The sequence below is a fragment of the Carya illinoinensis genome, chromosome 13 (assembly GCF_018687715.1).
Source record: "Carya illinoinensis cultivar Pawnee chromosome 13, C.illinoinensisPawnee_v1, whole genome shotgun sequence".
NCBI classification, from domain to species: domain Eukaryota; kingdom Viridiplantae; phylum Streptophyta; class Magnoliopsida; order Fagales; family Juglandaceae; genus Carya; species Carya illinoinensis.
The window spans coordinates 1,345,415-1,368,208 of NC_056764.1; the positions used below are offsets into that span (position 1 = coordinate 1,345,415).

At 35.1% G+C, this 22,794-nt stretch overlaps 2 protein-coding genes across 5 annotated transcripts; both read left to right on the forward strand.

Moving 5' to 3' along the window:
• The first annotated feature begins 1,460 nt into the window (after positions 1–1,460).
• LOC122291652 (beta-galactosidase) lies at positions 1,461–15,804 on the forward strand. Of its 4 annotated transcripts, none has more exons than XM_043099482.1 (18): positions 1,461–1,613; positions 1,754–1,904; positions 2,516–2,755; positions 3,578–3,724; positions 3,890–3,968; positions 4,701–4,884; positions 5,270–5,335; positions 7,759–7,995; positions 8,985–9,191; positions 9,308–9,611; positions 10,613–10,772; positions 10,887–10,995; positions 12,302–12,437; positions 12,553–12,608; positions 12,688–12,987; positions 13,080–13,202; positions 13,708–14,400; positions 15,284–15,804. In XM_043099482.1, exons 1-18 carry the CDS (start codon positions 1,611–1,613, stop codon positions 15,452–15,454), a joined length of 3,366 nt encoding a protein of 1,121 aa, XP_042955416.1. In that variant the 5' UTR covers positions 1,461–1,610; the 3' UTR covers positions 15,455–15,804. The 4 variants fall into 4 exon arrangements, with proteins under 4 accessions (XP_042955416.1, XP_042955417.1, XP_042955418.1 ...); XM_043099483.1 differs by having other exon boundaries at positions 1,481–1,613; positions 1,760–1,904; XM_043099484.1 differs by having other exon boundaries at positions 1,493–1,582.
• Positions 15,805–16,446: 642 nt separating this feature from the next.
• Positions 16,447–20,738, forward strand: LOC122292499. Its single transcript, XM_043100890.1, has 8 exons — positions 16,447–16,855; positions 17,300–17,584; positions 18,088–18,147; positions 18,250–18,459; positions 19,187–19,305; positions 19,397–19,494; positions 20,095–20,219; positions 20,298–20,738. The coding sequence occupies exons 1-8, from the start codon at positions 16,607–16,609 to the stop codon at positions 20,457–20,459; spliced, it is 1,308 nt and encodes a 435-aa protein (XP_042956824.1). The 5' UTR covers positions 16,447–16,606; the 3' UTR covers positions 20,460–20,738.
• The last annotated feature ends 2,056 nt before the right edge of the window (positions 20,739–22,794 follow it).

A 22,794-nucleotide genomic window follows, 5' to 3' on the forward strand; every position in this document is an offset into this window, starting at 1 on the left:
GCCAGCCTATAGTTATGTGAAATATGTAAATTTTATTATTTATTTTATATTTTAATACTCATTCATGTGTGGGTCAAACTCTCATTTAATGGGTAGCTTAACACGTAGAATATTTAATTAAATATGGTAGAGTGTAGAGTTAAGATTCAAATTCAAGACCTCTGCTTTAATATCATGTAAAATCATCATTTACCCCAAAAGCCTAAACTGATAAGAAAATATAGATTTTATTATTTATTTTATATTTTAATAATATTAAGTTTTATCAATTTGTGAGTTTATTTTTATATAATTTTTTGTTATTAAATATTTTTCTTTGTGTAATCATCATGCATGAATGACCCAACATGATTGCCAAAAGGTACCCATAAAAAAGCTAGCCATGATCATACATGAAGAACAAAAAGAAAAAAGAAAAGAAAAGAAAAAAGCTATTGGCTAAACAAAATATGTATTCGCATAATCTTATGGAAACTATAGTTTGTAGGGGTGTCAAATCGTGTTAACGGGTTGTGTTCGTGTCGTGTCAAAGTATGTATATTATACTATATAGTTCAATCCTAACCCGACCCGTTAAGCTTATCGTGTCAAAATCTTAAACCCTCACACGACCCATTAACATAACGGGTCGTGTCGTGTTAACCTGTTTTGACCCATTAGTAAATATTATAAAATAGGTTAACACGATATAATACGATCCATTTCAAACTATTTATGTAAATGGATTGAATAGACATGAAATTAATCAGTTTGGCCTGATTAAATTTAGTATAATTTTATATAAATTTTAAAATCATAATATTTATAAAAATTATAAAGCTAACTACAAGTTTAAAATTACAATCCAACAATAAAAATATCTAAATTGAAATTCTAACAATTTTACTTTTAGATATAAGGGTATAATTGTAATTTTAACTTTCTTATCGTGTCATAACGGATTATAACGTGTCATAACGGGTTAACCCGTTATCAATCCGTTAAGCAATCGTGTCTTAATGGGTCAATCCGTTTTGACTCGAATCCATTAAGATTAAACCCTAACCCGCTATTATCGTGTCGTATTCGTGTTGAATTAACGGGTCGTATAACATATTGCCACACCTAATAGTTTGTCCCCTTAAACTGTTAATTTTTTTTTTTCAATTTGCATTGCAAATTATAAAAATAATGAAAATATTATAATCTATGATGAAAATCGTAAACTTTCATAGTTTTTAATGGAAATCAAAACAAGAACATCATTGAACAGATGCTTGTCATAATTACAGACTGCCCTATGTAGCATAGCAGAATATACTAAAAATCCAGTCAGAGGTAAGCCTGCGACAATGACGAGGAATACTGATGTGACATTCGGATAAGATTTGGTAAGTTGAGATGCATACGGTACGAAAATTAATTTTTATTTTTATTTATGAAATCTTTTAAATTAGTGTGCAATAAATATAAATGAAGGAAATGACGATACAATGATTCCTCGCAAGAGAGTTGCCAACGAAAGAGGAAACTCCTTTTTACTGAGCTACATAAGAACACACTGACACACAGACACACGCTCTCTTCCCTCTTCCTTCGCTGAGTAACTTTTAACTTCAATTCGCTTTTCAATGGCATGCTCTCTCTCTCTCCCTCTCTCTCTCTCTCTCTCTCTCTACACACACACACACACACACACATATATAACACAATTTATGTTTTTATGTAAGTATATTTGTGTTTGAATTGCTAAGATATTTCTGTGATTGAGTAGGCACAGAGTGCATGTACTCCGATGGCCTCTTTGGCTGGGCAGCGTGATTTTCCCTTGGATAATGGATACAAGGTCTGGGAGGATCAGTCTTTTATCAAGTGGAGGAAGAGAGACCCTCATGTTACTTTGCATTGTCATGAGTCCGTTGAAGGTCTGACTGAGACCGATGCTCCTTTATTTTCATTTCTCCATGTTTCTATTTGCAAAGACTTTGTTTGTTTTTGTTCTTTGATTTTTTTTTTTTTTTTTTTTCCCTAGTGTTCATTTCCCTTGTTGTTCTTGTGCCATGTCTAGCTGTAATTTGAAGTTTTAGCCAATGGGTTTTGATGTCTAATTGCGATTTATCTGGAATTCCTATCCGAATTGCAACAAATTTTTTCTCGAATATAAACGACATTATTAGGATCATGACGTATGATTTTTCTAATGAAAAATAGATTGAGAACTGTGGGGTCAAAATGATCCAGTGTAGGATGTAGGAGAGGTCCCGGTTTTTTCTTTTTTTTTGGGGGGGGGGCGTGGAGGATGTAACTGATTTTTTTCCCGTTTACAATATGGTCCTGATAGAATTCTTTTTATGGTTTGTAAATAATGTCTACACAGGGAGTTAAAACCCAAAAATAAAAAGGACAGAAAAAGCAATTGGTCGTGATACATACCACATAATAATCACCACTTTGATCCAAGTCATGCTCTTTGTTTTAGTAACTTATTTTTCACCTTTTACATCTAGCGGAATCTGACAATTTGTTGTATGAATAGGATCTCTTAAATTCTGGTATGAGCGCAACAAAGTGGATTTTGTGGTAGCTAATTCTGCTGTTTGGAATGATGATGCTGTTCGTGGATCTCTTGATAGTGCTGCTTTTTGGGTCAAGGGCTTGCCGTTTGTTAAGTCTTTATCAGGATACTGGAATTTTTTCTTGGCTGCCAATCCTAATGGTGTCCCTGTGAATTTTTATGACACTGAGTTTCAGGATTCTGAATGGCAAACTTTACCAGGTACTTGCATACATATAGATGTACATACATGCACGGTTATGTACATACACATGCTTAAAGACACAGACAGAGACTTAAGCGTATGCACATTCTTTCAACATTCTCTCTGACTCTTTTTTCCTTCTTTTTTCATTTTGAATTTCAATTTCCATCATTTTAATATTCCTTTTTCCTACACTGTTTATGAACTTTTGGTTGTGTTCCCAGTTTGCTTTTTTTTGAACTTCAATAGGGCGGTTGGTGTCCATCTATGGCGACTGTAAATTTGGGAAGCCATGTATATGGAGAGAGTGCACTGTGTCTTGGCATGCCTTTCTTCTGCATGCTTATAGACTTATAGTTATGACCTGTTCCAATTTTTGCATTGTCTTTTTTAGGTTCTTTGCAATGATATCTGGAAATTGCGAAATGCTAATTTAATCCAATAAGAGAAACTTCTATTTTTCTCTCTATGGTAGTTTTGAGGCTATGACTGATGGAAAACTGACAGGCACCGTAAGTTTTGTCACCTGAATGTGATTTATTGTCCTCTTTTGGAGCTTAGAGTTAGTTGTTACTAAATATATTTCTACATCAATCTTTTTTGCCACTTCTTTTCTTGTTCTCAGATATAGATGGTTGACAACATTTAGGATGTCGATTATTTCTTGATAATGAAGTTTGTTGTAGGGTTTTGAGTTATCCAAACATTGGCAATGAATGTATTATCACGTTTTTTTAGATAATCATTTGATCTTGAATCATCTTCGTTATAGATTTGTTAATGTTTACAACTGCTCTTTTGTACATGTCTCATAGTTTTGTTCTCTTGAATTGGAACAGTTCCTTCAAATTGGCAGATGCATGGATTTGATCGGCCTATTTATACAAATGTCATATATCCATTTCCTCTGGATCCTCCTTCTATTCTTGTGGACAATCCCACGGGTTGCTATAGAACGTACTTTAATATTCCTAAAGAATGGAAGGGTATGATCTATATGGAGATGATTGAAATTTACTCAGCACTCTATCTATTGATGTTTCTTGATTCTTTTATCAGTTTCTTTTGTTCTTTGGTTATTTTTCTTGATGTACAATTAATAGGAGTGACGATTCCTATTATCATATGATATTCTACTTAATATTTGACAGGTCGTAGGATTTTATTGCACTTTGAAGCTGTTGATTCTGCCTTTTACGCATGGGTGAATGGGGTTCCTATAGGATATAGGTAATTGGGCATACTTCTAAGGAAATATTATCAACAACTGTAATTGTTACCTATTTGGGTGCTTTGCAATATATTTCTCCACCACTTTATATAGTTTCCTTAGTGAGTTTATGCTGCTTTAGTGTGCTTGGTAACTGGCCATGCACTCAAACTAAGAAATCCCTCTTTTTACATTTTTTTTTTTTGGGAAAAATAACAATACCCCTCCATCCAAAAATAGAAAATAGTTTTCAAATGACACCCTTCTAATGAAATTAAATGAAAATAACAAGCTTTGAAAATGCCCTCTATATAGATCAAGAAAGGTGAGTTCAAATCTAAGAATAGGCAGATTCAAATTTAAGGAGTGTTCGAATTTAAGGGAATTAAGAAAATTTAAAACTAATCATATTTTTTTTTTATTTTTTATTTTTTATGTTTGGAAACTCCCATCTATTTTGGGAGAGCCCAAAAAGGAAAACCTCCCATCTCTTTTTGGACAGGAGTATCAACTTTTAGTTATAATCTTATCTCTTATTAGTTTTTTAGAAAAGCCTTTTATACTTAATCTACACAGAAAAATAATAATTCTTCGACACTTATAAAGTTTATTGAAAATGGCAGGCATGTTAGCATGTACTGATGTATATTTCATTCTATTGCAGTGTGTTTCTTATGTCTAGCAGTATGGATTTAGAGTTTTATATGAATCCTCTGTCCAGTAACAAACTCTTTAATATTGTGTTAGGTCAGTCAGGATAGTAGACTACCTGCAGAATTTGAAATCACTGAATATTGTCATCCCTTCGATTCAGACTCTAAGAATGTTCTAGCTGTTCAAGTATTTAGGTGGAGTGACGGCTCTTACCTTGAAGATCAGGATCATTGGTGGTTATCTGGGATTCATCGTGATGTACTTCTTCTAGCCAAGCCACAGGTTTGGATTCTCCTCAAATATTTTTTTTCCATTTGTTGTTGTCCTGTTACAGTTTAAACAAATTAAAAGGCAGTTGTCAGCTCTTTCTATTTGGGTGGGGGACTCGCATTTTGAAATATGTTGTTTGTTCGCAATACCAAGGGCATTCTACCTCTTTGATGGCATTCTCTTTGCGTCTCACAAGTTTAACATGCACCTTGATTATATCTAAAAGAAAGACGATAATGGTTATTTGAAGATTGGAAGTTCAAATATTATTTTTGAAGGTCTCATTTTTTGTTATGTTTTGATCAAACAAATGCATTTTTTATTTCTTTTTTGGCCAATTTTGTGTCAACTTACCAGAGTTGCACAAGAGTTAACTATAAAATTATATGGCATGCAGGTATTCATTGCTGACTATTTTTTCAAATCAGATCTGGCAGAAAAATTTTCTTGTGCAGATGTACAGGTAAACATTAAAGATAAGTGGAAATTTAGATTTTTGTGCTTCTACTAATCTCAATTCTTCTGTTGCTCCTGAGTAATTATAAAGATCATTGTGCTACTGATCTTTCATCACATCTGTTGATACCCTCTAGTTGTCTTGTTTCATATAATTACTGGTTGAGCCCCTCGCGCTTATCAGTAACTCAGTAACGTGTGGTATCTTCACTTATCAGAAAATATGTGTATGCTGACATTTTTATACTTATAACATAGCTCTATGGGAAAGCAGTTTTGGCACTATGCCAATTAATGATATTGCCTATGGAAGTTGGTAGTAGATTGGAAATATTTCTTTTTATTGGTAATCAAGAAATTTTATTCATAAGAATAGGCAAAGCCCAAGGATACAAGAGTATACATGAGAAGTACCTAACTAGAGTTTACAACTGATAGTAAAAAGTCATGGACATTTAGTCCGTTACAAACAATGCCCCCCCCATCCATGAGAACAATGTTTTAAAGAAAAAAACCTTCAGCTCCTCCATTGTCTTCTCGCGGTTTTTGAAGCTTCTATCATTTCACTTCCGCCAAATACACCGGCACATACAGTTAGGGAACATATTCTAGATTGTTGCAACTTGTGAATTACCTCAGAGACCGCTCCAACTTGCTAGAAAATCCACCAATCTAAGAGGCATGACCCATGATAATCCAAGTCTTGTAAAAAAATAATCCCACATGGTCTGGCCACCTCGCAATATAGAAATAGATGATCTATTGATTCACCATCTTTCTTACACATGCAACACCAGTCCAACACCATTATCCAATGTTTCCTTAAGTTATCTGTGGTGAGCATTTAGCCCAATGATGCTTTCCAAACAAAAAAAGTGGCTTTTGAATGAGCTTTCGTTTGTGAAATGCTCTTCCATGGAAATGTGTGCATGCCTGGGCTCGTTATAAGTTTGTGAAGTGATCTGATAGTGAATTTAACTTTCTTGGAAGGGCTCCAAATCATCCTATCCATGGTACCCTCAATCATACGTATAGAATATAGTGCCGCATAGAACTCTGTGATAACCCCCAACTCCCAGTCTTGGGCTACCCTAATGAAATCAACATTCCATTGAGGGGAGCTACTAGAAAAAACCAAGAGGTCTGCTATCGCTGCATTCTTTACTCGTGCGAGCTTAAATATGGCAGGGAAAGTGTCTTGGAGGCTTTGTTCACCACACCAATTGTCATACCAAAATCTGACATGAGAGCCGTCACCCACTACAATGTGTATGTCTCCGGAAGATCTCCCAGCCCTTCCTAATGTATTTCCATAGACCCACCTCATATGGACCATGTACCACATTTGAACACCAACCACCCTGTGCCTCCCCAACCTGTGCATCTATAATAGACTTCCACAAGGCCCCCATTTTGTGTTGGTACCGCCATAACCATTTACCCAACAAAGCTTGGTTGAACTTCATCAAGTTACGAATCTCCATTCCACCCCCAAAAATTGGAGTACAAACCATTGTCCAATTGACCAGATGGAATTTGAACTCGTTCCCCAAACCACTCCACAAGAAATCGCGTTGTAGCTTCTCAATACGGTTGGCAATCTTTACTGAGAGTGGAAGCAAGGACAAAAAATAGATGGGTAGGTTAGAAAAAGTACTTTTAATTAAAGTGAGCCTACCACCTTTAGAAAAATACAATCTCTTCCAAGATGCCAATTTGCGCTCCACCTTTTCAATCACAACATTCCAAATCTGCTTTGATAAGCTTCCTTGAGTGTTCTATCGCCACACCATACATCATGTCAATCTGATTTTTGCACCACACATCCAAGGTTAAGTTTTGGTATGATGTGTGGTGCAGAATCAGATTGTTAAATGGGTTTTTCTGTTTATTCAACATTTTTTGGTTTTTTTGTCTGGTAGCCGGATGGTGAAGACAAGGTGTGTTGGGCCTTATCCTAGATAGGAGTGTTTGAAGTAAATTTTTTCTATAATGCATGAGTCCCCAGCTATTGTATTACTTTTCCAAGGAAGACTATTTTGGAGTAAGGCTCTCATGGGAGTACCTTTCTTTGTTTGGGCACCCACGCAAGGTATGCTTATCTAACAGCACAAATGGTACGTAGGGCTTCAAACTGGGTATCCTGACCTACATTTCTTCATTCTTAGCTGTTTCAGTTATACCTCAATTGTATAAATGTTGCATAATCTTTGTCTACTTCTAGGAATTTTTTTTTTTTTTTTAAAAAGGTAGAATAAAATTTTATTGATCAAGCAAACAGCTTCCTGGAATTCTTCACCTGCTGTTATCACAATTTATGTATAATCAATGGTTGCAATATCAATATGTTTGAGAGTATGATGTTCTGAGTGCTTAATCCCATTAGCGGAGACATTTGAAATTTTAATTTTTCTCGCATTTGTAATCCAGGTTGAAGTGAAAATAGACAACTCCCAAGAAACATCAAAAGACGGTGTTCTTACGGACTACACCATAGAAGCTGCATTATATGAAACTGGCAGCTGGTACAACTTTGATGGATATTCCGATCTCCTTTCATCTAATGTGGCTAATATAAAGCTCACTCCCTCCACTGCAAGTCTAGGATTTCATGGTTATGTGCTTGTTGGGAGAATTGAAATGCCAAGGCTTTGGTCTGCAGAGCAAGTGAGGAAGCTGAGTTCCTTTAGATTTGTTTTTCATTTTCTTGTCAACCTGGATGCATTTTTGTTGATAGTTATTGCCTTGTTGATCAGAACTCTGAACTGCAACTATTTCAATTATGTTTCATAGAAAAGTCATTGCCACATGGCTGAATTGACCTGCGTTCACAGGCATTTAATTTAACTGTGACAAGGATTACATGATATGTAGTTAAAAATACTTTTTCTTTCCTGCATCTTTTTAAATTTCCTTTTTTATTGTTACTCTTTCTTTCTTTCTTTTTTCTTTTTTTTTCTTCTTCTTCTTCTTCTTTTATTTATTTATTTATCTTCTTCTTCTTCTTCTTCTTCTTCTTTTTTTTTTAATTGGATCTATAGTATGCATTAGCTTTATACATTCTATGGTGCATCTGGAGGCAAGTTGGTTGCTGTGATTTGTACAGGAGATGTTTATATAAACCTGTATAATGTTATAAGAAGCATCCTCATAGAATTTTTTTTAAAAAAATACTAGAATGGAGCAGTATCTACGTACTTTTGATCATTGCCAATTAAGGATTTGTAATTGCCTTAGAAAAGGGAATTACACTGTTTGACAATATTATTTATTCGACTATGGCCTTAGAAAAGGGCATTACACTGTTTGACAATATTATTTATTTGACTATGGGCTTTCCCAGTTCCAATTGTTGAATTTCTTTTACTGAAGTGAAATAGTCTTGACTCATTACCTATGATGAAAGACTAAAGTGTAAAGTTGTTCAATAGTTGAAACTTTTGATTACTTATTAGAAAGCCCAAGAGTTGTACTTTGAGGTAGTTTCTATTTGGTTGTTATTTGTGTTAATTGCTAATGAATCTGATGCTTTTAGTTTCTGCAAGATTATATGAAGCTTTTCATTTCATTGTTGTCTCAACACTTTTGCATAAATCCATGTTTGCTCAAATTTTCACTCTTGGATATCTTATGCCTTGGTTTGCATTTATTCACAGCCTAATCTGTATGCACTGGTTGTCATCCTGAAAGATGCATCTGGCCATGTACTTGACTGCGAATCATGCCTAGTAGGCATAAGACAAGTATCTAAAGCTCCTAAACAGCTACTTGTTAATGGGCATCCTGTTATAATTAGAGGTGTGAACAGGCATGAACATCACCCACGTCTGGGGAAGACAAATGTAGAGTCTTGCATGGTTAAGGTGATCCCCCTTCTTTTGTTCTCTTGGCTTTTATCTCTGCTTGCCAAGTTGATGCCTCGTATCTTGATAATAGTGCTTAGATATTCTCAAGACATTTGTCTCTATTCTGCTTGCAGGATTTGCTTATAATGAAGCAAAACAACATCAATGCAGTGAGAAACAGCCATTACCCTCAACATCCCCGTTGGTACGAGTTGTGTAATTTGTTTGGCATGTACATGATAGATGAAGCAAATATTGAGACACATGGTTTTGATCTATCTCAACGTGTGAAGCATCCTACTTCTGAACCAAGTTGGGCTGCTGCCATGATGGATCGCGTAATAGGCATGGTAGAGAGAGACAAAAATCATGCATGCATTATTTCTTGGTCCTTAGGAAATGAATCTGGATATGGCCCTAATCATTCGGCATTAGCTGGTATGAATTCTGCTTTATATTCCTTGTTGGAGTGTGTTTTCTGGCTTGGAAGGAATTTCTGCAGAATCTCTGACTTGGCATTTCTTAATTAAACATATTATTAAGTTGTTTTTAGTTATCTGCAGGACATAATCATAACTTCTTTTTTTTATCAATTTCAGTATTTAGCTTCGCCGATGATTTGATTCCTAAAATAATGTTATTTGCTTTGATGAAAAACTCATAACAGAAACATGTTTTGTGTTCTTTTTTTTATGAATAAACACACACACAAAACATGGTTCTGTTATGAGTTTTTCATCAGAACAGAATCGTGTTTTGTGTTTTAGAGAAGCTTTTTATTGGATACAAATCATCTCTCAAGAGAAGTTTCCTTTCAACCACAAAAGTTTCCTAGTTTGCCATAGCAAGTCATAAAGCTTGTTTCTTGTAGCATTTCAGGTACAAATTGCATGACTAAATCTAACATTGATGGAAATTAACTAAAAAGAGGATGACGAAAAAAAGCTAGCGGTGGAGAGGGTCTATATAGGTCCTTGAGTGCATCTCACATATAAGGGACATTCAATTATGGGTATTATTAGAAAGCAGTTTTCAGCTGTCAGAATTATTTTTTTCTCCATGAAATGATGATCAGAGATTTCCAAAAAGTCAGGATTTATTTGGTGAAAACACTGGGAAGAGTTCTAGAATAAAATTAATGAGGGGAAATCAATGCTTCAAAGTAGAGAAGCCTGTAGTATAATTTTTGAACAACAAATCATTATTTAGAATTCCACACTTATTCTTTCCTCTTTGAAAATTTACATACAAGTTTGATCACCATATTTTGGAAAATATGTAGTTAATTTATAATAAGACCCTGTACTGTATGCACTTCATAAGATGTTATTCATGAGTTTGGGGCTTTTTTTTTTCAAAGCTTTTGATGCCATTATTTCACTAGCTTTCAGAGAGGGTCTTTTCCTTTTCATTACTTTTATGTGGAAAGTTTAATTTAGGTTGGGTGCGAGGGAGGGATCTCTCACGGGTAGTGCACTATGAAGGAGGTGGATCTAGAACCCCATCTACCGATATTATATGCCCCATGTATATGCGTGTTTGGGACATAGTGAAGATTGCAAAAGATCCAACTGAAACACGCCCTTTGATACTTTGCGAGTATGTCACTTCCTTTTACTAAATATTTGATACTAATCTCAGAATACACCTTTATTTGTTCTTGCTTTTCATGATTTTATTTGCTTGAGGATACTTATGCTGCACAAATGGCAGGTATTCACACTCCATGGGAAACAGCAATGGAAATATACATGAATATTGGGAAGCAATAGATAGCACATTTGGTCTTCAAGGAGGCTTTATCTGGGAGTGGGTTGATCAGGTAAAGAAACCATTAAGTCCTTATAAATACATAGAATGATTAGTTAATTGTTTTGCTTGTTGACTTTACACAGAAGTATACCAATCAGCATCATGCCAAAAGTTGATTGTCAAGTTCTGTCGTATTTCCTGATTTGACATAGCATCAGAGTTATGTGACATACAATGGGACCTTGTGAGTTAAATGTGATGGCAGCCTTGTGAGTTAAATGCGGAAGGCATGTATTCAGATAATATGCCACTTAGGATGGACCCTTTTTTTCTTTAATTTTGTTTTAGTTATTGGGAAAAAAAAAAAAAAAGGATGAATCCTAATTTAGGGTTAACAGCCTCATTCTAAAACTTAGGACCTGGCTAGGACAACAATATACAATCGATTCAGATGCCTGTGCTCATGCTACATATATGCTTAATAATCAATGGAGTCATTGAATTATGGTAAGCTATACCACAGCTACCAAAATAGCTACCAAAATAAAATCTGAGATTTCTGGTGGAACTAAAGAAGTAGTAGAGTGTCAAAATAACTATGCAGAAACAAAAAACAGTAATGATATATGTGGTTGATCTCAACCCCTATGTCCAAAGGGAAACTGACTCGGAATTTACTAGGAATGGAAATGAGTTGAACACCCCCCCCCCCCCCCCCCCCCCACACCCACCCCCACAACCAAAAAAAAAAAAAAAAAACACAAAAAAAAAAAAGCGCTGAATCTAGATAGCCAAGGAAAGGTACCGTCTCCAGAATCCTCCTGTGAGGCCTTACAAATTGCAAGTTATGTCATTATATGAGACTCAATTTTATAGTAACAAATCCCTACTTCATTTACTGTGATTCTTCTACCTTTTTCTTTCCCTTTCTGTATTTTTCATTCCCCGTTGTTTATGGTGTTCACTTTTAACTGAGTGTGTAGCATGCCACTCATAGGAATTCTTCTTATCTATTAAGTATATTTAACCAATTGAACAAAACTTCGGACTTAAGAACTGGTAATGTTGGCATCTCTCCAATGTATCGTGTTGGTCATGATAAACTATTGTGGAAAACTGAATTACTGAAGATAGGTTTCTTCATGCCTACCTGTCACTGATTGGGTTAAGAAGCCCACAGCAGTGCTGCCATGATAGTTCTTACCTATGTATTTTGAAATGGATAGATATTTAAGGCCTTTACTACTAATTATTTCTTGAATGTGATCTGTAGGTTTTTTTTTTTTTTTGTGCTTCTCTCCTCTTCTCCCCCTCTCCTGGTAAGATTGACAAGAAGAAAGTATATTAGAACACTAAAGATTTATACTTTTCTACAGGCACTATTGAAGGATGGTGCAGATGGTAGAAAGCATTGGGCATATGGAGGTGACTTTGGAGATATTCCTAATGATCTCAACTTCTGTTTGAATGGCCTTACATGGCCAGATCGAACTCCTCATCCTGCACTGCTTGGTAACTCAATGTTTCATCTAATCCTCAAACATGACAATGTGTTTGGAAATTTCAAAACATATATGTCGGATGTCAGTTTTTGTGACGAGCAAATGTCTTTGATTATCACTTTCAGAGGTCAAGTATGTCTATCAACCAATCAAGGTTTCTTTAAAGGAAGGAAAACTTCAGGTATTTACATATTTACCCACCTTCTGCATATCTTTAGTTGAATCATTTCTTTATGTTCATTTGGAATTCTATATCGCAGATAACAAACACTCAATTTTATGAAACAACTAATGGATTGCAATTTAGCTGGGTTGCTAATGGGGATGGTCGCGAACTTGGAACTGGAATTCTATCTCTTCCCTTGATAGGACCACAGAGCAGTTTTGATATTGAATGGCAATCAGGTCCATGGTATTCTTTATGGGCTTCATCTTTTGCAGAAGAATTTTTTCTGACAATATCTGCTAAGCTTTTGCACCCCACTCGCTGGGTCAAGGCTGGTCATGTTATTTCATCTACACAAGTACAGTTGCCTGGCAAAAGAGAGATTGTTCCTCATGTAGTTCCTTCTCCTTCATTTTTTTATGAGTAGGTCCGCTGCCTTCATACCTACAGTGATCACTAACCATTTTCAAATGTCTACGGTCCCAGGTCATCAAAACTACAGATGCTACCTTCCTTGTTGAAGTTCTTGGAGATACTATAAGAGTGAGGCAACAAAACTTTTGGGAGATAGAATTGAATCCTCAGACAGGAACAATTGAAAGCTGGAAGGTATTTTGTACCATTGGGCTTGTTAAAATGAATGCTATTCTATTTTTGTTTCATCTAAAAGCATGAGGTTTTCTTCTAACATGATAGTTAAATGAAGAAAACAAGCTTTAAGGATGCTTTGACATGATTTCCTGATAATCTATAAGCGCTGGAGTTCTGGAACCTGTAATGCATGATTGGTTCCAATCTTCATGTCTTCAACAAAACAAATTTAGAGGGGCAGTATTTTAACAGTTTTGACTGAATATCTATGATGGATTTTTCTTTTTCAAAATTTTTATCTTGAAGAGGGATGTAAGTTTCCTTTCCTGTCTTCATTTATGAGAATTTATTTTCTTAAGTGACATTTGTATCAGTTGGAATCCTGTTCATATAATACCTCACATGTCTTAAACTTATCAAGCGGAAGTTATTTGATATATGCTCAAATCCTTGTTCACATAGAAGCTTATTCACGTGTGATAAATGCCAACCACAATTCTGAAGATACAGTGATTGATGGTAGGTTGAAGGAGTTACTGTGATGAATAAAGGCATATTTCCATGCTTCTGGCGAGCACCTACTGATAATGACAAAGGGGGAGGTGCAGATAGTTATTTGTCCAAGTGGAAAGCTGCCCATATGGATAGCCTCCTCTATATTAAAGAAAATTGTTCTGTACTGAATACGACAGACAAGCTTGTGAAAATAGTAGTGGGATTTATTGCTGTCCCAACGGATGAAAAGCATTCTATACCTGAGTTGGGGAAGGCAAATGCTTTATTCAAAATTGATATGATTTACACAATTTATGGTTCTGGGGATGTCATTGTGGAATGCAAGGTAAAACCAAATTCTTCAAATCTTCCACCTTTGCCACGTGTGGGACTTGAGTTCCATTTGGAGGAGTCAATGAACAATATAAAGTGGTTTGGAAAAGGGCCATTTGAATGTTATCCAGATAGAAAAGCAGCTGCACATGTTGGGTTCTATGAGCAGAAAGTTGGTGACATGCATGTTCCTTATATTGTTCCTGGGGAATGTTCTGGCAGGGCAGATGTTAGATGGGTGACATTTCAAAGCAAAGATGGATGTGGGATTTATGCTTCAATCTATGGAAGCTCTCCTCCCATGCAAATGAGTGCAAGTTACTACACCACAGCAGAGCTTGAGCGGGCAACACACAATGAAGAGCTTATTAAAGGAGACAACATTGAGGTAATTGCTTCTGTTTTTTCTACTAAAAAATTTTCTGCACTACTATAACATGATATCGCACTATTATAATAGTTATGAGTAGCCCTTTGTGTGCATGTGCCTTATGACTCACGAACATTAACACCAGCATTCTGCAAATTGCATTATGTGATGTCTTGCAGGATAAAATGGTTAGCTCATAATTCATGCATTGAATTTGTCATCTTTACTTATTTCATGTACTCTCAATAATAATAATATCTAACAATGATAGTAAACAATAAGTATTGATAATAATGGTAACAACAACAACAACAACAGTGAAATAAATTGTAAAGCATTAAGAGATTTTTCAAGCTGTATTTGTGTTCAGTATATGGATTTGAGGTGACCACTTAAATGAAAAGGCAAATAAGGGGAGCCACAATTGCTTGTCGTTAGCTTTTCTTGTTCCCGCAACAGTGGTGGATTGTAACACCTAAACCAATTTTTGGGGTTGCAAATGACAATTCTAGAGTCAACTGTATTTCACATGAATGCTTGCATGTTTAAAGTTCCATTTTCACATTTTTTTCTCTTGAAGTTTTCCAGCATCTTTTCTCTAAGAATTTCATTTATGGATGGCCAAATGCAAGTCCTTTTGACACCAATACTTAGAGGAAGACAGCTGCATGTGGTCCCTCAAAAAATTAGTAGTCTTATGAGTTGAAAGCTGTAAATTTTATAAATATAAGCTGACCTTACAAAAAGAGAGAGGATTTGTTTCTTCAGGCTCTGGTTTTACTAGGTTGTTCTATTTCATGCTCCAATCAGCTCTTAACTTTCTTGCTTCCCTGCATTATCATTGTTTTTGTTATCGACAATGAAGTGTCACCATGTTATATAATGTTTCATGGTGTTTCAGGTTCACCTCGACCACAAGCACATGGGAGTGGGCGGAGACGATAGCTGGTCCCCTTGTGTCCATGACAAGTATCTGATTCCTGCTGTATCTTACTCATTCTCCATCAGGTTGTGTCCAATAACCAGAGCCACCTCTGGTCACGACATTTACAAGTCTCAACTTCAAAGCTAAGTCAACATATTTGGTTTCATGACTCTGATCGAAGGTTGAGGATGTATGTTAGTAGTATGAACTCAAGGGGTTCCTCGAGAGATCATTATGGGGGGGGGACCCTAGAAGTTTGGGAATAAATGTCTACTGCAATCCTGAACAATAACCTAATCAGGACTTCCTCGTTCTGGCTGTGGATATAGCTTATGCTCTATGTAACTTGGGTTTTTCCTCTACCATAGGATTTGATCCTTCATGTGTTTGCTAATTGCTTGCCTTCGGGCATCGATAATCTTATGCAGACTACATGCCAGCTTGTTGTTTAATAACATGTTGGATTTTTATTAAATAAAAATCTCAAGGCCACGAAATCAAAGAGTGAAAAAGAAAACCCGTTTTAGGAATTTCCAAAACTTAATATTAAACAGTCCAGAAACGGTAGAATTCATCTTAAAACTCAATAATTACATTTTAAACAATAATTTTCATTAATAGAATTATTCGTAAATGCTTTGATCGTTTTTCTTTCGTTTCAATGTATGATCAAATAATTAAAAGAATATTTTTTATTTTTATTAAATAAAAATAATATTAAATATAATTTTAAAGTACGTAAATTTTGTGCCGACTTAAAAAAAAAAAAATAGAATTATCTTAAAAAAATAAATATAAAATGTATCTCTTTTTTCACAGAAGAATTTCATACGACTCGTAAATCATAAAACTGTAAAGGTAATTTTTCAGTTAAAAACTCTTTTAACAGCCGCCAAACATTTGCACGTGCATTTTTTTAAAAAAATAATAAGAAATGTATTAAATTAACTTTTTTAAAAAAAATTAAAAAATTAGTTTTTAATATTTAAAAAAATAAATAAATAATTTAATTGAAATCGGTCGGTTGTATCGGTATCTGTAGAACTGCCCACCGAGAAAATATCGGAGACAAAACACAGAAAGTGGGGCCGCTATTTGTGGGCCTTATTGATGTGTGTATTTATTGCTCTAAAATTAGTGCATCCTTAACATTTGCTGCAAATAGCTGCTTTGCCACCACCTGTCCAAGATGTTCTCCATGTCTGAGAGTTGATACTCTGCTGTTAACGCCCGCTCCCTTCCTTCCTCCTCCTCTCCCTCTCCTCTCTCTCTCTCTCTCGCTTGCATAAACGATAGACGATGAGTTCGTTGGCTTCTTCTGTTGCCTCCTCCTCTCAATGGATTTCGAGAGCCTCTTTACTCACAACGCCTTCCAAATTCCCCAAATTCCAATCCTGTTCTCCTCCTCCTCCACCACCTTCTTGTTGTTACTCGTGTTCTCGCTTGGTGTGTCGTGCCGGTTCGAATTCCCAGTCCGTGGGGAGCGACCCGAAGTTCGTTCTCCACGAGGCTCTGGAATCTTCTGGAATCGATACTTCGCATGCCAGAGTAACTACCATTTCCTTTTCTTCTTCATTTTTTTTCATCCGTTTCTCATTTTTTTCGTAATTTGTTGTTTTTGCTCCTGATTTTACTGAGTTTTTTTTTTAATGAACAGATATAAAAATTTCATGAGCTTGTTGTTTGTAAATCGATTTATTTAGGTTAATTATCATTTACCTACATGTGATTTTAATTTCGGTTTATTTGTTCTTCGACTCTTCGAGCTTAGCCCGTGAAGTTTATTTTATTTTATTTTATTTTTTGGTTAATATAAATTAGTCTTCCAGTTTTAGAAGGATTTGCTTCATTTTCTTTGAGAGATAACTTTATGCCTCGTCAATTTCTTGTGTCTGAATCTAAATTCATTATTTAAAAAAATCATTCTGATACTTTATTGGATGTCGTGTTGTTCAATTTGGTGAATTTATTGTATGATGAATCATTGAGCAGGAAGCAAGAGAGGGTTTCTGTGCACAGATTCGAAAATTATCTGATATAGAGAGGGAAACCAGCATCACCATTAATAGATGCGTTGATTTGGGGAAAACAGCTCTTTATATTGCTGCAGAGGATGATTCGCTTGTTTCGCACTCTTCCGTTCCTCTCCCTGTGGATGCTTTCATTGAAAGACTGGACGACCTTTCCGTGGGATACTGCTCACAGTATAACTCTTCCTACAGGTCATCGCCGGAGAAGTTCTTGGAGAGTTTAGAGAGATACCTGTATGGCATGAAGGTTTGCTACCTGAAGAGTTTTTGGCTTTTGAAATCAAAGTTGGATTTGGTTTACTTAAAAGAAAATGAAAACTTGTAAGAGGAGGCCCTGCATTGTGGTTTGTCTGGGGGAAAAGGAGTTTTTTCTGTTACGATTTTTTTTCTTCATGTCTGGGATTAGTCGAGACTTTGTTCTGGTGCCAATAAAATATATATATATATATATTTCATGTCATTTATTGTGATTGTGAGATCATCATTCAATTTCAGGTTTAATTGGGGATGTTGAATTTGTAAGGGACCTAGTCTTATAATTGTGAAACAGATGTATATTTGTTGACCTACACGGATTTGATGAGCAATACTATAATATAAATACAACAATCCTTATAAACATGAATGAAGTCAGCTAAAAGTTAATAGTCACATCCACTGTAATTTCATATTGATCTATCTCATCAGCTATGTTGTACCCCTTGCTCTGATGGTATTTGCTTTTGCATGATGTGTTTTTCTTCTTTTCAGGGTTTCCGAAGGACACATTCAAAAAATCAAGCAGAGCCACGAGCTCTTTATCTTCACTCGGTATGGATTCTGCCTTCTGTGATGTTATTCAGAGCTGTATTTGAGAGAATGCTATGAAATATAGTGGGTTTTTTAGGTCATTAATTCTTAACATCTGAACAGGTCTTGACCCATCGTTCAGGATCCATTGCAATGCTTTCGCTTATATATTCAGAAGTCCTGAAAATGCTTCGCTTGTGGGGCCTTGTGAATTTTGATGTGGAAATATTCTTTCCTCATGATTTGCATAGTCTACCTAGAGGCTATGATAAACAGAAAAGCAGGGACTCGGATCAAGCACATATAATTACATCACAAATGTTATTGGTGGAGGTGACTTCTACATTCTTGATTGCTTGCAGTATTGTCTTCTCTATGACGTATTGTTAAGTTTTTTATGCAAGTTCAAAAAACAGTAGAAGTTAACGTCTGATGGTGCGTTTTCTACTTTTTCTTTCTGTTTTCCTGTGTTTTTTGGTTATTCCTCTAGTTCCATATGAAGGCAGTAACACAAAATTTCGCAGGGTTAATGAGTGATGGCCTAAATGTTTTGACTGAAGTTGTAATACGGACAACCTTCATGATTTGCTTGTATCTCTCACTAGTGTTTAGATGTAATTAGACATGTTCAGTGTATACCACCGGTTTACTTGGGTGATGTCTCTTAGATCAATAAAACTATACTTATTAAAAAAAAATGTTTTGACTGAAGTTGAAGTAACGGCCTTGCTTTCTTTTCCATTTTTTGTTATTATTTTATCGCAATAATCTCTAAACATTAGGAGATCAATAGAGATTACTTAAGGCCTCAGTTTACCCCAATGGAAGGCCAATTTGAAATTCCATGAGATAATTCTGGGAAAGTTAGAGAAGGATGTAATTTTAAGGATATTAGAAAAGTTAAACTATTTATACTCTCTCTCTCTCTCTCTGTGCATAGTTAGCTTTCTGTAAGTCTATGGCGCACATGTATTGAGTGAAGGAGCTTCAATTTCAGTTTTAATTTTTTGTTCAGCACATCAATTTTGCTTCTGGTCCTTACAGTTTACAAAATGCGCAGATTTTGAGAAATCTGAAAAATGCTTTCTGGCCATTTCAACATGATCACACCAGGAGTTTATTCTTATGGGCGGCACATGCCGCTAATTGCATTGATGAATCAAATATTGGTGAAGAAAGGTAACTCAAGTTTTTAATTACATTGCAATCCAATGCATACTTCATTTTCCACAGAAAGGTTTACATGGTATGTTCATATCATAATTTGCAGTGGCTTTCAGATTGCATCTGCCAAGGCTGCTCAGCATCGGCTAGAACGTGGTGTTTGGACTAGTGTACGTTTTGGGGACATGAGGCGTGCATTATCTAGTATGTATTATATGCAGCTTTTACTTTCCTAGAAGATGGTCTGGTAGATTCTTTTTCTTTCTGCTTATGAGTTGATGTTTCAGTGTCTTTTTATTCTTTTGAGTACCTTTTGGGTGGTTTCTCACTATATATGGTTGAGACAGCACTTTAACTTCAATTGTTAATGACAGGCTTCTATTTTGCTTCCTTTGAGATTTTAATGCACAACCCATATTAGCAGGCTTGGAGGCTTTCTCGATTTCATGGAATCATGTGAAAAGCTTGTGTGCTCTAGGTCTTTTATTTTTTTCTTTGTTTTTTTGGGAAGCAGTTATCACTAAAACGGTTTGCGTTTATCTAAAAAATGATAACTGAAATCGTGTCATCTCTTGATATGAAACTTGGCTTACCATTTGATTATAATTAGGATCTGCCTCAAAGCACTAACGGTTGAGGTTGTTAAGTTAAACCTAATCAACTTATAGTGCCTTTCCCTTCTATTTCATTTTTGTCATGGATTCTCTGCACACAAATCATTGAATGATTAAAGTCTATTCTCAAATGAAAAGATCTCAATTGTTTCTGCCCCTATTTATCTCGGAATTCTTGCTATTGTTACAGCATGTGAACGTCTTATCCTCCTAGATACCAATAAAAAGGAATTAAGAGATTATAGCATTCTTCTCTACCACTGTGGATTCTTTGAGCAATCACTGCAATATCTGAAGTTGTACCAGGATGCGAAGGTACAGTTCTCTATCTATATGGCATAACATATAATCTTACTTTTGAATTAGCTAACAGGATTTCTTAAATGATTGCAGGATTCTTCCCCAATAAAACAATCGCCTGATTCACTTAGCAGCCTGGAGGATGATGCCGTGGAGAAATTGATGATACGCCTCAACCTCATTTTGATGGAGGAAGGTTGGAGCAGGCCACCATATATTAGAAATTATCTTGGTAATAACTCTGAACCATGGTAGTGCCACCTGTAAATTGTGTCACACAGCCTTAAGAGATCAGATTTGAACATCCTCCAATCGAGGCATAAGCCGGAAGGGTTGCAATGCATTTTGCCAAAATAGCACACATCTAGAGCCTAGGACTTGGAGCCCTATGTATATAACTCGAGATCAGTGAGGAGATTCCCATTTAGAAGACATGTAATTGGAGGACATTAGTACATGTTGATTGGATAAAATTATCCATTCACACATGTGACAGTCAATTGCCATATTGTTAATGAATGCCAACTTGTGTAAGTATATCTATCACAAATTTTCTATTTATTTCTCGAGAAGCAATGACACAAAACTTGTTTGGGGCATGTTTGGGAAAATAATCCGCACGATGATTGCTAGAGCTTCATTCACTTTCAAGACTCGTAATTTGTAAGTTCTTTGTCTTCATCTAAAATTGAATGTTAAGAGAGGAGGAAACCCAAATGATAAAAGTAATTATCAAACCAGGTTAAAAAAAAAAAAAAAAAATTGGTGAAAAAAAAATGTTGGTATTCCCTTCTCTCCCTCTCTTCTTTTTTTTTTTTAAAAAAAATTTTAAACGAACTCTTTTTCTTTGTCAATTGTCATGAAAGTTAATATTAGGGATGTCAAATCATGTTAACGGGTTGTGTTCGTGTCATGTTAAAGTATGTATATTATATTATATAAGTAAATCTTAACTCGATCCATTAAGTTTATTGTGTTAAAATTTCAAATTCTAACACGATCTATTAACATAACATGTTAACTCGTTTTGACCTATTAGTAAATATTATTAAATAGGTTGACACGATACAATACGATCCATTTTAAACTGTTTATGTAAATGGGTTAAATAGACATAAACTTAACCTGTTTGACTTGATTAAATTTAATATAATTTTTTATAAATATTAAAATCACGATATCTATAAAAATTATAAAATTAACTACAAGTATAAAATTACAATCTAAATAATAAAAATATCAAAATTAAAATTCTAACAATTTTACTTTTGAGAGAAAGGTATAATTATAATTTTAACTTTCTTAACATGTCATAACAGATTATAATAGATTGACTCGTTATTAATTCATTAAATAATTATATCTTAATAGATTAATTTATTTTGATCTATTAAAATTAAATTTTAATTTTTTATTATCATATCGTATTTATATTAAATTAACAAAATGTGTAGCATGTTGCCCCTCTTATGAGTCTTTGGATTTCCCCGTTCAAAACGGGAAGAAAAGTTACGGACGAAATTTAAAAATAAAATAATCCTCTTAAATCTTTCATGATATCCCATCAATATCAACAACCTGCCCTACGAAAAAAAAGTAAAACCAATTAGATGCCTATGGCTAGGCTATAGCCTAAAGGCATGTAGGCTGATGAAACGCTAACCTTGAATCTGTAGGCCGGCCCCATGCCCTTTGTTTTTCTTTTTCCTTTATTTTTCTTTTTCTTTTGAGAGGTATCCAATACAAAATACTTAAGAAAAATCCCTTTCACGTTGGTGTACAAAAGAACCAAAATCCCTTGTATCTGCTAAGGATACTGATATATCCTCAAATATATATATATATATTGACACACGGACGCACCAAATCCCCTAGCTAAATTAAAAGAGAATAACGCCATTACTTACTAAAAAACAACAGAACCACCCCATAAAAATGTTGAATCGTGGGACGGCACTTCAAGCAACAACTTGAAAATATTTCTCTGACCCATGACATGCATTATCATGTCCTTGTGCCTTAAGGCAATAGTGCAAGTTATGGTCAATAAAACATAAAGTTAGAAGATAGAGGTCTAATAATAATAATTAGTAGTAGTAAAGTGTGGAAATTAATAGGGATGTAATGTTTTGTTGGAAAAAGTGTTCTTGCTATTCCGAAAACAAAAATTATAGAGGAGGAATATCAGCAACAGAAACAATAATTACAAAAAGAGGGGCAAGTAAAATTATGGCACATCAACATCAATCAGGTAGGCCAAAGGAAGGTTTAACTTTATCCAGTGAAAGGGGATGGGTAGGCCAGCTATTGGGCAATAGAGCCTTGGCTATGTAGGTGTCTCATGATCTTGACCTATGATTAGACTAGCCAGGCCATATATCGTGCAGCCAAGGAAAACCTTAGTTAAAATAAAAATAAAAAATAAAAAAACCTTAGTGATTTCTACCTAACTATGTCCTCCTTCCTCCCCAGTTACTATTTCAATTATAAACAGTCTATACCACCCACTAAGGTTCTAAAGCCCCTGCACATAAAATGTTATAATTTTTTTTTATAAATTTAAAATGTCTGTTTTCTCAAATTTTCTTGA

Bases quoted from the DNA above. Each gene is read 5' to 3' on its own strand.
- LOC122291652 (XM_043099482.1), top strand. The intron at 10,773-10,886 runs GTATGTCACTTC...CACAAATGGCAG, and splicing joins CGCCCTTTGATACTTTGCGA to GTATTCACACTCCATGGGAA. The intron at 14,401-15,283 runs GTAATTGCTTCT...ATGGTGTTTCAG, and splicing joins TTAAAGGAGACAACATTGAG to GTTCACCTCGACCACAAGCA.
- LOC122292499 (XM_043100890.1), top strand. From the start codon at position 16,607: ATGAGTTCGTTGGCTTCTTCTGTTGCCTCCTCCTCTCAATGGATTTCG. The intron at 16,856-17,299 runs GTAACTACCATT...ATCATTGAGCAG, and splicing joins TCGATACTTCGCATGCCAGA to GAAGCAAGAGAGGGTTTCTG. The intron at 19,306-19,396 runs GTAACTCAAGTT...CATAATTTGCAG, and splicing joins TCAAATATTGGTGAAGAAAG to TGGCTTTCAGATTGCATCTG.